This window comes from Calonectris borealis, chromosome 5 (genome assembly GCF_964195595.1).
Source record: "Calonectris borealis chromosome 5, bCalBor7.hap1.2, whole genome shotgun sequence".
Classification (NCBI taxonomy): domain Eukaryota; kingdom Metazoa; phylum Chordata; class Aves; order Procellariiformes; family Procellariidae; genus Calonectris; species Calonectris borealis.
Genome location: NC_134316.1, coordinates 8,911,439 through 8,926,170, shown reverse-complemented (window position 1 = coordinate 8,926,170; position 14,732 = coordinate 8,911,439). Strand labels below are relative to the sequence as shown.

Below are 14,732 nucleotides of genomic sequence, written 5' to 3'. Positions count from 1 at the left end.
TCTTCCATGTGTTTAATTAAAAGACTGCTATTCGTGTGTCTTTTTTTTCGGGGCTTCACAGCTCCACCAGGTACTGGAGAATAAAAACTATGCATGTCGTGGAGCAGTTGGTATTTTTTGATAGCCCAAGAACATTTCTCCTCAGCCCTGCATCTCCCTAGGGCTTTTAGTCCCTCTATTTTCCTCTGCTATTTTTGTTCTTCTGTCCTTCAAGATGCCCATGTTCAATGTGCTTCAGCTTTCTAAAGAGTGGAAACAATGTGAGGTGTTGCTTCTTGCCTTAGTTCAGTTCTCTCTTGGTGGTTACGGTCTCTACCATGCACATTCATATGGAAATCAGAGCCCTAGAGATCTCTGTAGGCAGACCACCCTGATACCTAGGCATTTCCTCATCTGTCTTCAGCTGTACTTTTGTTCCAGTTGCTTAGCTCACTGTCGACCTTTCCTCTTTGTCTGCCCTGATGGAAAATATTTACATACTTTCTGTCCATGACATGAATCCAGAACAGTCTGCAGCCCACTGTACCATTCTAACGTTTTTCTGAAGCTGACAAAGCACTTTAAGATTTTCCTCTTGATCTTTGTACATTAGTCCAAAATGAGGCTTAGCACAGAGTTCACTACATCATCCAAGTGTCTTTGTAGAAATTAGTCTATGCCTCACTGTCCTTGGACTCACTCAGAAAGAAAGGGATTTGCCCAGACAGATGGTTGGAGAAATTGCTCTGTGACTTGTGTGGTTCTGCAGGTAACCTTTTTTGGTATCAAGTCTGATTTCATGAATCTACCATAAGATGATGTCTCCAGCTCTGATTATCTCTGCTGGTATGTTATCTTTCCCTAACTGCTGTTCAGCTGCTCTGGCACCTTCTAGCTAGATGTCATTCGGCCAAGCATTTGGTTCTGCAAATAGTTGATTGTTTTCCTTCAATCCATTATTTGTGCAAATGTCCTGTCAGTACTCAACCCATTTCATCCTGCCCATATTCCTTTTAAGGACGCAAAACCATCCTTGCCCAAAATGGTGCCGACTTTAAGCTGGACTTCCAGCTGATAATGCTTCCAGTTCCAAATGCCTTGTTCCACTTGGATTCCTCCATGCCTGAGGACTGTTTCTCAAACCAGCTTTGTGTATTTGTATTCTCCAGTCTCTTGGATTTCCAGATAGAGAGTGTTCTCCAATATTGAGAAAACTTTAATGGTCATCCTGTTTTCTTTTACATCTGAGGTGGTTTACTGAACAGGCAGCAAGTGAGGATGATAGCAATGTGCAGTTGAAAGTTCCACATCCTTAAAGTCCTGGCAGACTTTATTAGTCCTTATCCAGTCTTTTCAGCGCATTCAGATTGTACCCGATTGGCCTTTGCATCTCACCCTTCTCACGGGTTGATTCAAATGGTGCTCGATAGCTGCTGAAGACAAGACAGGACTGTGACCTGAAAAGCCGCCTCATCTGAGGAACCTCACCACTGAGAGTCTGCATTCACCCAACATCTTATTTAGCAAGACAAGGCCTTGTCAACAGCATCTGAAATTAATTTTTTTTGCCTCTACTCCCTTATTTTTAATTTGGCTTATGTTTCGACCTCTTTGCTAACTGAAACTCAGGGCCAGAATTGCATTGCCTGGTTGGCATTTAGACAACTCATGGTCTATATAACTGTGATGGATATGGATGAAGAATGGTAGGAATTGCTGAACACAGTAGCTTGACAGAAGGGAAACTGCCACATTGCCGTGTCCCCAGGTCCGGTAGCAAGTCTGAGCGTGTATTGTTATTAGGCACATACACACACAATACCTGTATCCACAGTCAGCCACACAGGTCAGCTCAGACAGAAAATATAGCACTCATGCGAACACAAGCGGTGGAAAATATATGCATTTATACAATGTGGATCCTTCCAGTAGCTGGCTATAGACACTCAGTCTGTCAAATAGTTGGCCTGTGGATCCCCATATCTCCCCAGCTGATGGCCTCTGGGTCTGCAGCCTCACCCCAGTTGCAGATACTCAGATCTTCTCCCACACAAATGGTCACAGGGACACACATGTACGTGGATCCCTCCAGTAACTGGCTTTAGAAAGTCAATGTTATCCAGTAGCTGGCCGCCTCTGTTCTTCCAGGTACCTTGTGCACAAACTCTCTTGCACGCACACACACACACACACAAATTGGTCTCTGGCAGCTGGTCCAAACCTGTGACCCTACCCGTAGCTGACACACAGATCCTCTGGTGTTTCTAGGAGATGGCTTGGAATGCCTGGTCCCTCCAGCTGAACTGAAAAACCTTTCCTGTTGATTTATCTGCTGGGTGTCATGCCCAGAACGCAGGCTGATCATTCTCCTTTGATAGCCCTGAGAGTAGCCTAGTCAGTGTGCTGCTTGTCACTGGTTAGGTTCTTGGGATTCTTCCATCTTCATCGTTCCTTTGCTTCTTTGTCTTCATGCACTTTATGAAGCCTTTAATCACATACCTTAATGAAGAAGAGTCTGTGACGAGGGCAAGAAGTCATTAGGCAACACACCAGAAAGACTTCATAAATGTAGTAATGTCAAGGTAGTAGCGGCAGCAGAAAGGATGCTTTTGTCAAATTTGTTGTGGGACTGAAACCAAATGGGACAACTTATTATGCTTTAAGACTCCATGGTCTCTATGTATGCAATAATAAATGTTGGTCTGGTATAGATTTATGTTAGCACAGGCATTTTCATATCTATGAAAATTCAACCTTTGAGTATCGTATGTCGGTAAAAGGATTGATGACCAGCACAAAAAATTAACTTCTAAAAGATTTAGAGGACAATTTAGCTGTGATATTAGAAATGTTAAGTGCTGGAGGATTCCAGTCTAAGGATCTCTTCAGTAACTTAATATTTTTAAATATCCTGATTTTTAATACCGTACAATCTTGCACATTAGTTACTGCCAAGGATTATTTGTAAATCAGTAAACATAGTCGTTGTTATAGAATATGCTGAAGGTGGGAGGGAAAGTAGAAGCCCTGGCTGAATTTTTTAGCAAATCCCCATACCATGTTTTTGGAGATACTTTTAGACTCTTTCCATGGCAGCTATGCAAGAACAGGTAACAGTGGTCCCACCAACAACACTGGCAGAGAATGGAGAATGTTTGGTGGTGTTAGAATGAACAATAAATCAATTCCAGGAATTTAAAGGACTGCTCTTTGCAACAGAAATAGCGTTCTGCATGCAGAACTCGAAACAGGGGGCTTGCTCCTTCTAGTTGTAGATATCTGAATTTGCTTTGGGGAAACTCCTGCTGGCTTAATGGGACATAGGGGGAAAACGGGTTGCATCTCAGCAAGTCCCTAGCTGAACACCCAGCTAGCAGTGAGGCCCAGCTGTGCTTCTGGCTGAGGTATTTACTCTATATCATGGCCCAGACTTTCAGAAGTGTTTTCTTCCCCTAGTTTACATCTAAAACAGAATTTAAAAACAGAATTTACAAACAGCTGTCTTTATTTGCATTTAAAGACCTGATTTATCTCTTTTTGATGTCAATGGGAATTTTCCCATGGACTTTTAAAGTGAGTTAACTGAAGTTAAAAAATAAACATTTTTTTAACGTTATTTTTTGTTTAGTAGAATAAACAAAAGCCTCAGCTGAAGTCAGTGGAAACAAAGTTAAGTCAATGCTGAATGCTCTAGAAATTCTGAAACTTGATGTTCAATATTAGAACGTCCAATATTAAAGGGTTTTTCCCCCTCTCCCCAAACATTTGGATTTACCTAAGGCAACACTGAGAGAAAAATATTTCAATGCAATCATGTGCCTCTCGTGCCAGGCTCAAGAAGAGAACGTTGTGGATATCGGATTCTGCGTCGCCATCGTAATTCAGAAGACCAGGTGCATTGCATTGGCAAAGCTAAGAAATACAATGAGACGGTAACCCGCGTAAAAGAGATCCTGCTCAGCACAGTCAGTCCAGAGCAGTTTGTTTTAACACTACTTGAAGCGGAGCCTCCCAATGTGTTGGTGAGTCGTCCCAGCAAACCATTCACGGAGGCCTCCATGATGATGTCCCTGACAAAACTGGCAGACAAAGAGCTGGTTCACATGATTGGTTGGGCCAAAAAAATTCCTGGTAAGAATTTAAATCTTGTGTTTGTTCATTTTATTCAATGCTTTTACCATCAATGTATCATTCTCTACCCTGAAATAATAGCACAGCACAGTAAATGTGTGGTATGAAAAACTTAAGCTTCTTATCCTATAAAGTAATGGACAATTTATTGCTCTCAGTAATTCTCCTGAATGTATTTTGATTTAGACAACAATTTAACCCATAATTTGCTCTCTGTTGTTAGTCAAATACTATTTTGCTAAAAAGCATAGTTGGTGTTGCATGTAATTTCTACCTCATCAACTATAAATACCTGATCAATCTGATTTAGAAGGTTCATTAAAAGGGGTATTAACTAGATTGCTATAAAAAAGAATTTAAGACCAAATTCTTTCCCTGAATCCTAGTAGAAGGTTTCTAATGCAGTTGATGAAAACTGAAGTGTGTCCAAGCACTGAGTGTCTGCAATTGCTTCAGTTGACATAGTTGCTACACAAGAGCATCAGCTTGCAAAGTGGCACATACTATCGATCTCAGAATTATCGTGCGCTCTCCTTCAAAACAAAAATCAATAAGGATGCTTTTGGTTGTTGGCAACACAAAGAACATGCACTGAAGTACAACTACATGCGTTATTGCCTTGAATGTCTCAAATGCGACCACAGTATCGTGGCAACGTACCATTTCACTTCTTACAAACGAGAAGTGGTGAGCATTTGCAATTCCTTCTCCAGGAAGCGCCCATGATTAAAAGTCAGAATGAAGAATAAAAGCCAGAATAAAAGCAGCCAGCGCACAGAGAAGATGATAGTTGGCAAAGTTGTGCAGAAAAACTTGTTGGCTGGCATAGACTAAACCACAGACTGTGGCCCTTTAGCGAGAGCTAAGGTGACCAACTAATAGTGAGCTGAAAGAGCATTGAATAATTGATAGACGTATAGCAGCATGGGGCTTAATCCTTAACTTCAGATATAGTGCTCTACTAGAAGTGATCCCTACGGCTGTGCTTACCTCGCATGGCTAATATATTCTGCAGTGCGCCTGGTAGTCCTAACCCCACGTCCATCAGAACTGAGGAGCCAGCACACCACAGCTCCTCTCTTGGATTTTACGCTGAAGGCAGCCAGAGCGTGCTGCATGCCCTGGGCTTGTCACTGCACTATAAACAGCACTTGCTGCTGCTTGAATACGCACCTAGGAAGACATGACGGTAATCGTTATGCCTAGAAATAAATTGAGTGTGTACACAGTAGAGGAGACAAGCTTGGTGGAGAATATTTCGTATAATCCTTAAACTAAGAATTTAGGATAAGGGAAGCACAGCGCATCCTATTTCAGATCTAGTTGGAGTGGCTGAAGGTGCTACCAGCTCCAGCAGCTGGACCACATCTCCTAGTTGCAGATTACAGGCTCCACGGCTCAGCCACCGTGTTGGAGGGTTCAGGTGTGATGGTTTTAGGGTGTGCAAATTCCAGGTCAGCTGCTGAGCTGCTGGGGAGGAGATGCTTGCACAGCACGAGCATCTTAAACCACGCTAGCCATTTGCAAAGTGGTAGAGTTTTTGCCATTAATGTGGAATGTTTTAAACTGAGAGCATGAATCCTTAATCCTTATTTTTTCCTCATTTAAGAAACTCTGAAAATAACTGTAACCATAAGGGGTTAAGTGGTGTCTATTGCTATGATTTCTCGTCTGATCAGAAAAACTTGATTGAAAGGTTCCATTTCAGAGGACTCCATATAGTCATGTTAATCTGATAGGAAGTGAATTGTGAAGGAAACCAGAGAAAGTCGTAGAAAATGTCCTCATTTTAAGCAATATTTGAATGGGGAAAAAATCCACAACAACCTTTTCCATTTTCTGATTGTTCTTAATTTCTATTTTTTTTAACTATGTCAGCTTTTTAAAAAAAACCCAACCACAAAGCCAATACCTCAGCCAGCTGAGATTAATTTTTTGAATTTTTTAAAAGATCAGTTTCCAAACCAACCCCAATTTTGACATTGATCACTTTTAGTTTATTTTCAACATCTGTCAGAACTAAAAACTTTTTCTTAGCAATAAGAGAACTGTATGAAGAAAACCCATTGAAGCAGTCAAACCCCTTCAAAACAGTTCCCGGGAACATTGACACTTTATCGTGTATGTTTGTTTTTTCTGAACACTCCTGTTACACAGAACAGAAGTAAACAACATTTTAGAACAATGCCAAAAATAGATGGGATGTTTAATATGTACCTAATTATAAGTAATATTGCCATGTTGCATGGTAGTTAGAGCATTTACTTGAATGTGGATTTTTTTTTTTTTTCCATTAAAATAACTGTGATGACTAAAGCTTTATTTCCATTAAAATAGCTGTGATGACATAGAATTTCAGTTTTCAAAAATTCTTGCCTGAAGTTAATCATCTAGATCCATGCTCTGCTTCCTGGAGGTAAGGTCTTAGAAAAAAAATACAGAGTTCTTGACTAATGGCCCGGTGAACAGTAATTTTACTTTCTGTAAAGCTGAATATTTGCTTTTGTGTAGCTGGGTAAGAAGCCCATTTTCACCTCTACATTATTATTGGATATTATTTTGACACTCACCAAAAGTGAAAGAAAATCTTTTTATTTTTCCTTATAGATGCTGATGTTAACAGTAACTTTTTGCCTAAATAGGAAAGAGAAATGCTTTTTTTTTTTTATTTAATATTTAATGACCTTCTTTTGTTATGAGTTTTACTCTGTGACTGTATTTTTGTCTGTACTTTCACTTAATGGATTGTATTTTTGTTGTTGCTCAGTAAAATAGAAGCTGACACCTGAACTTTTTACCTTCTGAATTCCAAGTATTTTAATTCTAAGTTGTCAAACAGCAGAACATAACTTCTATAATTGCTTTTTACTTTGTTGACCTAGTCTAAGAGAGTTGAACGTGGTTCATAGCTGAACCTGTATTGCTAATCGATAGGATGTTGTCATAACATTGAAATGGGGATTCATTATGCAACCCCGTGTGTTGCTGGCCAGAGCAGCGTGTCTTTTGCTTGTTACTACGCCTCCAGCACAAGTTTTTTCTTGTCTGTCTTAGTAATTTATAATTAAATGATCGGGTATAGAGCACACGATTTAAAGGACATAGAAAAATAAGTAGTTTAATGTACTCCGCAGCAATGAAATAGGACTTCTGCCACTGCAGTGGAAGCTGTGGTGGTGATATGCTGTCCTCGATCTTTAAAGCATAAGATTGTTAGGAAAAGGAAAGGTATAGTCCTAATCGCTGTGCTCAATGGTCGTAAATCATACTGTGGTGCTGATAAGTGTGAGTTTAGCAGATGACATCCGGGATAAAGCTGGATCTTTAAGTATCTGTAGATTGAATGCTGGGACTTGGGCTGACATCTCGCTCAACTGAGAGAGATGGTTTTTAAACCCAATAACTGGTTGTTTATGCTAGAGAAATCAGCACATGCCTGCGTAAATGTTTATTTAAATAAACTTCTGAAATGTCTTTGGGCTGTAGTTTCCCAGGAAACTGCCACCGTCAGTTTATAGTATTCACACTTCCGTGATTATTTTTCTAAAAGCACTTTTAAAATTATGAGTGTGTGTCTGGCAGATAATCTGTTGTTGGCTGTGGATTCTGTAGTAAATTCTGTGACAGCGAAATCCAGGAGGGAAGGTACCGCTCATAGGCTGCTGTTTACCCTTCTTATAAAATAAGGAGCAAGGCTATCGATTTTGAAAGGCAGCACTTTGAGCAATGATAAGAGAGAGTGCACATTACCCAGTTTATGTCAACCCGGAGCTGTCACCGACTGTCTTCCAGCCTAGTAGTTTAATAAGATTAAAATACATGGAGCATTTGTGTAAATTACTGACAGCAGATTCTCTGACAGCGCAAACGTACTGTGTGTAATTTAAGACCTCAGACAACTGGCAAGAACTACGGGGAGCCTGTCTCCCATGTTCAGGCTGTGTCACCGTTTTTCACTCTGCAGAGTCGTAGATACCAGCTCGTCTAAAAACGAAGCGCCTTTGCTAAGAGCCCTATCTAAAGCAGCTCTGCTTTGAAAACTGTGGCCTGGTCTTGGTTTTGAATACAGCTACGATTTGACCACTGAACCGGTTGTCATCGTATCTGTGTTTTATTCCTTGACTGAGCAGTCTGCTTGTCCACTTGCATTTTGATAATTCACACTTCTTCTGTTTTCTGTGGTTTGGTTTGTTTTTTTTTTTTTTGCGTGTGTATTAATTTTATTTCTCTTTATTTGGCTTCTATGCGTCTTTTTTCCCCAGTCTTTTTTGCAGGGGAAGGGAAAGGGAGGGCAATGACTGTCTCTCCCTTCTGGCTGTGTTGCAGTGCTATCTGACACCTTGCTATAACTTCTGGAGACAACTAAATGCTGGAACAGGCTTATGCACAATTGCATTAATTCTGTTCTTGCTTCTAGGATGCTGTGAATGGAGGCAATGGGGACACTTACACCTTCACCAACTACTCTTCTCTTTTTTTTTTTCTGGTTTCTAGCAATTGTGGGGAAGGGGGTGGCAGGAAAACAATGGCTGGGGTCAACACATGTCATTTACAAAGGGGATGACAACACAGAGGCACCAGTATGTGGGTTCTTTCATAGTTACCCAACAACCCCAGAAACATGCCTGTTTTATGAGATCAAAAAAAAAAACCCTGCAAGTGACAACCATATGCGTTCCGGGGAAAGAACAGACTATTTTCTTAGGTGTCCTCTGCAGTGCAATGCAGTAATCTCCGACAAATGCGAGTTTCCCGAGGGAATCCCTGGTGCCTCTCAGGAGGCTGTGGGACCGTCAACTAAAGAGGTGGCCAAGCATAAGGCAGGTCTCACTTGAGTTTCACCAGCTGTGTGGGAGTACTTGCACTTGAACCTCACTCTGCTTTATTCCAAATGTTTTGCGGAAGACTTGACAATGATAATAACAAATATTTATGTTCCTATTTGAGATGGCAGCATGGCGCTTCTGATGTCAATGCTCCCTTTTCTGGCTTTCTTCACAACCCATAATTCTTTCTGTTTCTTTTTGTTTCTCGTATACTCAGTCGTCTTTATCAAAACAGAGAAATAAACAGGTTGATTTATTTTATGCTATTTTCATCAATTTAGGCTTCATTGATCTCAGTCTCTATGACCAAGTAAGACTCTTGGAGAGCTGCTGGATGGAAGTTTTAATGATTGGTTTGATGTGGAGATCGATCGACCATCCTGGGAAACTGATTTTTGCACCAGACCTTGTATTAGACAGGTAAGAGAAATAAATTTCTTGAGAACACTTCATATGAGCATGGTTGAAAGTGGGGTGAATGGTAGGAGGAAGAGGATTAAGTATGGGAGATGCTATTAATATTTTATCTAACAATATAATTTACTTGTATTTGTAACAATAATGATTTGAGATTCCACATCCTTACAGGGGGTTAAGGAATGCTAAGCATAAACGGTATTGCTGAACTTGCAAATTCCTGAATTCCTGTAGCATGTGACAGTGTGAAGTTCCTCTGTATTCTTCACATCTTTTGTCGTTTTTTTCTTTTGGTCCAGGTCTCCAGAGGCTGAAACTGTAGACACATCAGCACAACGCACTACATTGTGAATTTCTCCCCACATCCCTCAAAAAAAAGTACACATAGTGTCAGGCCATATTTTAATTCTTCTAAGCAGCTTTTCTATCTGTTTTTCTTCAGAAAAAGACTTCATAGCTAGCTATAATAATGAACATTGCAGCACTAGCCAAAAGGGATTTAAAAAACCCTAGCTTCTTGTTCAATACTGAGAATATTTTTTCAGGCTAAAGCAGGGTGTTTGCAAGTTTAAAAATTATTTCTTCATAACATCATGTACCAGCAGGGCAGAATATGGATTAGCAAGGATGTTTTTCTACAGGACCTTAGAAGGATTTGACCTGGACTTCGTATTGGTAAAAAGTCAGGGAAACAATCTATTCTTTTGTGTAGGCTTAAAATGTCTCTTAGCCTTTTCAACCTGGGGAAATTCAGATCTGTACCAGTTCTGTGGCTTGAGCTGAGTAATAATTATCATCATAGATAAAGAAAGAAAAATGGGTTAGTAAGAGAAATAAATTTAATTTATAAAATATATGAAATAAATTATTATTTGCTCATATAAAATTCAATGCAAGGACACGCTGTGTTGTTCAATACAATGGTAAGAAATTGCTGGAAATGTGTGATACATTTAGTTCCTCGGAAGCTAATATGTGTTGAATAGGGTGAGCTTATTGATGCATTCCTTCATCTCCACAAGACACAGCAGAGTGGGAGCTAGCAAGCATCTGGGCATGCTGTAATTTTTTTTTTTTTAAGACATGCTTATATGAAACTGGTCTGTAACTTGATTGTTTTTATCTTAGCTGAAGTTCAGATACTTTTCCTACATACTCTTTGTAGGCAAGTACTTCTCTGATGCTTGTGTCTTTGTTTTGAAATTGGCAGCTGCCTGTCCTTCTCCAAAGCTTAAAACTCTCCTTTGCTATGAGGAACACGGGAAACCGGGCAATATTTAGGCAGCTGCCTTTCTGCAGGCAATTCTTGCTGCACTGGTTAGTGTTACCTGCCTGTGCCTGCCTCGCAGCCTGAAGGCTCAGCACCTTCCTCTTGGGATCCAGGAGAGGAGTAAAGGTCCTAAATTCTCCTGCACTGCTGTGCTTAAGTCTGTCTTGTCTTAAAAACACTACGGAGAAAAAAATCTTATATTCCAGATAGTATAAGAAGCAACCCTTTGAATACTGTGTTGTAGAGCTTAATTACTTTTTTGGTCCAGCACATGTAAAAAAAAAAATAATCAAAAAACTGGAACAGTAGCTTCAGTGGTTTGAAATTTGCTGCTGCTTAATTTTAAACCCATTGGAACGGCTTAGGGTTGTTCGGGGTTTTTTTCAGATCAGAAAATGGGACCATTTCTAATATCCAAAATGGAGAAAGTTGCATTCAGTAAAAACTTGCAAACATAAAAATAACCAAACCACAAAACCACCAAAAACCCCCAAAATCTATTTATATTTAAACACCTTCAAAGAAAAAGGTGCTGAGGAATGGGGGTAGAGGTTATTTTATTCTTTAAAAATGTCTTATTGTTCCAAGAAACTTATTTTAGGGGGTCTTTCTTATTCACCAAGTCCTGAGGCCTCCGTCAGGTACAGACAGTCATGTCACCAGTTGTGGTATTAACTCCTTATGAAACAAATCTGGAAAACGAGTCAAGGTGGTTCTGTGCCCTGCGCTACAGAGTTTCAGACTGGTTATCCAGAATTATACTGGCTGTGAGGATAAAGCCTCTTACAGAAATATGGTCATACTTACCTGCGGTCAATCCTGCATGCACTTTAAAGAGAAAATCAGTTTCTTAGAGGTGCTGACCTTTTATACCAGTGTAATTTTCAATTTAGATTTCATGATAGAACCTTTTGAATTCTGCCAAAGATGAGACAGATAGGCCTTTTGCAGCCTCCTTTATGCTTTGACTTTTATCTGGCTGAGTCAGAGTTCCTTAATTCTACTTTTTCGGTAACATTTTAAATGTGTTTCCATAGGGACGAGGGGAAATGCGTAGAGGGAATTTTGGAGATCTTTGATATGCTCCTGGCCATGACCTCGAGGTTCCGAGAGCTGAAACTGCAGCACAAGGAGTATCTGTGTGTCAAGGCAATGATTCTCCTCAATTCCAGTGAGTACGCAGTTGACGCTCACCAAATTGTACTTTTGATTTCGAGGGTGGCTGGGAAATCAGCCTCTAAAATGGCAGAAAGATCAAATGAGATAAAGCCGTTGAAAAAGAACAATAGGAAAGGACTTCTAACCGTCAGTTTGTAAGGATTTTTACTCAAGAACCTTCTCAACTGTATCATTTGCTGGATTTAGGGTCTATGTCCTGTTGTAAGAACTGCATGAAAGACCCAAAGCCTGAAAGCTTCTCCCGAGTGGGGGAGCCCCAGGCTGTGGGTATGTCCTTTTCAATGAGAACTTGTGCTCGTATCTCTGTGGATCCTGGTCGTGTGTAAAGTTGTTGTACAGCTCTACAAACCTGTCCTTAATTCTCAATTCTAGTAAAACTAGTTACTCAACCAAGTGATGATTAATTGGGTTTCAGTGTTCCTATTTAATGGTAATTAATTGGTAGAAATGATTGAAAGTACTCAAGAGTTCTGCAAGATGAATTTCAGGATAGGAGCTTTGCTTTGCAGCCTTTCACACAAGGCAAATAGGAGTGTGTGTTTGCTAGTTTAGGGTAGTCTGCAGTAAAATAATTTTATTCCCCAGAACATGTTGTAATTAATGTTGTCAAAAAAGCCCAACAACAAACTAACATCTAGCTATTTACATCTACTGTTTTCAGCGAGGAGCTGCTGTGTAATTCCCAGCCCAGGTCTGAATTTTGTTTGTTTCAACAGACAACAAAAGCTGTTTTTTTTTTTCTTAAGAAAACCCACACCAACCAACCAACCAAAAAAACTCAACAAAAAAACATGTTCATCGGCCATATTTTCTTCAAAGCCTCGCCTCTTAAAAAATCTCTCCTTTCACCTCTCCCTGCTCTCCTTTCTTGTCAAAGTTAATCTTTTACTCCTAATTTTCAAGGTGTTCTGGAGCTCTGTCCTTCCATAAGTATCTTTGGGAGGATTTTTTTTTTTTGCCCAGGTCTCTTCTGCTCTATCAGTGATGTTATTGTGTGTTTCCAGACCTTCCTAGTGGTGATTTCTTCTCGTCCCTCTCCATACCTCTAACCACCCTTTTCTGCCTTCGCTGACTTTTAAGGTTTCTCGCTGTAGGCAAGTGCTGTGTTATGGCACCCTTAGTGAGCTGTAGGGCGACCATGGCAGGCTGGGTCTATGAGCAGTGTCTCTCACCATGTTCTCCTCCCTCCCTAGGGTATACTCAGAGGAAAAAGGTTTTTTTCAGCAAGAACTTATTAGAGCAAGCATAATGCTATAATTTGTAATAGTTACTAAACTACAAGGTACAGAATGATTCAAAGGAAAACCCCCATGAGAATGGAGAGCACGTCCGTTCTCTGGCCTGAAGGGCCTATGTTCAACATGTTGTCGTGGGAGGATTTGGGAGAGTTACTCAGTTTACAAATGATGTGGCTGTCAAATTTTGGCAAAGGAATGTAAGTCGGAGCTTGGTGTGGCACATGGAGCATCGTTTGTACAGCCTTGAGGGCGGGTGTCAGGAAATGTATCGTCTCTAATCCTGTTGAAATATTACATCAGAAAAAAAATCCACAGTCGTAGCTTTTTTTCTTCCTCATGAGCAGGGAGTATTTCTTTCCCTTCTCTGGTTAGGCATGTTTCCCTTGTCAGCAGAAGAACCTGAAAGCAACAGGAAACTGCATCACCTGCTTAATGTAGTCACAGATGCTTTGGTGTGGGTTATTGCAAAGAGCGGAATCCCCTCGCAGCAGCAGACAACTCGTCTGGCCAATTTGTTGATGCTCCTCTCTCACGTCAGACATGCAAGGTACATTTTACAGAATGTGTGTAACGCGTAAGGTGTTAGTGTGTGTTTGTTACAGCAACAAAGCGAGGTCTGAACTCCAGAGCACTCCTGAGGGAATCCTGGCACTGCTCTTCTTCTCTGTTCGTTGTAAGGCTTTCCTTCCTAGCACAGCTAAACAGGCAACGTACTCAAGTGCTTGCTGGCACTCAAAAATGTTGGGTTGATATTAAAATGCTGTCTTAACTGTATTGCATTAAACTGTTCTTTCTGTATCTGCCTGAAATGTTTAACAATAATAACACAAATTCAGCCTTCCAAAAAAAACCCCACCCAGCCATCTAAACTCTTCCGTCCAAAATAAAAGTCTCTTTCAAAACTGATCTGCAGTGTGGGCTTTGGTGGAGCAAAGTCTACTTTGGGTGCCATGTTTGTCCCAGGCCAAATTTATTGTCTTTTATATGGAACCACAGCATTTTTGCCAAGTGACTCGTGCTACAGCACTGCCACGCTCCTGCCTTCCCATGGGAAGCAGCTCCTCTCTCCCTACCAGTTCCTGGACCTCCTTGAGCTGCTCATTGTTGCTTGCAGTACAGCAAGCTCAAATGCAGGGCCCTACAAACAGATGCTTTAATTTTCAGGCTGTTTGTCATTTTAAATTATTACCCAGAGACCAGCTATTGACAAAGCTGTCTTATGTCTTGGCTTTGGACTGTGTGTCCAGGGAAGATGGTCCTGGGACCAGGCTGGAGCATGCAAAGGAGAGATGGCCGTATCTGACTTTGTGTAGGGACACTGGAAGAGGGACAGCCACCTTTGCAACAAGCTTCCTGGGAGAGCGGGTGGCAGCAGCAGGGACCTGACTGTGCCGAAATGCCACTTTTAACAGCCAGTTTGTGAACTGGGGGTGAGTTTGAGAGCTGGCCCTAGAGAAGCCAGAGCTGAACCCGACTCACGGCTCTGATGCGCTGCCGTCACCTGGGTTGCCCACTGTGGTGTGACGCCGCATCACAGCATCGCAGGAGCTCTTGTTCCGGCGTGGCGTGAATAAACATTGTGAATCTTTGCAAAATTTTTGTATTTTCTTATTAAAACAAGAGTTTTTATGCTGCGCCTGCCTCAGCCAAAGTCTGGAGGCTACTTGTTGTGACCTGTCTCCTTTACGTTGC

The 14,732-nt window shown here is 40.9% G+C and overlaps 1 protein-coding gene across 2 annotated transcripts in view; it reads left to right on the top strand.

The window, feature by feature from the left end:
* Positions 1-14,732, top strand: part of ESR2 (estrogen receptor 2) — a 34,955-nt gene that overhangs the window by 17,149 nt on the left and 3,074 nt on the right. Inside the window, exons 4-7 of one of the 2 annotated variants that reach the window (XM_075150895.1) lie at positions 3,811-4,110; positions 9,218-9,356; positions 11,661-11,794; positions 13,413-13,587. In XM_075150895.1, the coding sequence (XP_075006996.1) occupies positions 3,811-4,110; positions 9,218-9,356; positions 11,661-11,794; positions 13,413-13,587 (748 nt within the window). The remainder of the gene's footprint in view (positions 1-3,810; positions 4,111-9,217; positions 9,357-11,660; positions 11,795-13,412; positions 13,588-14,732) is intronic. The other variant, XM_075150896.1, reaches the window with a different exon arrangement.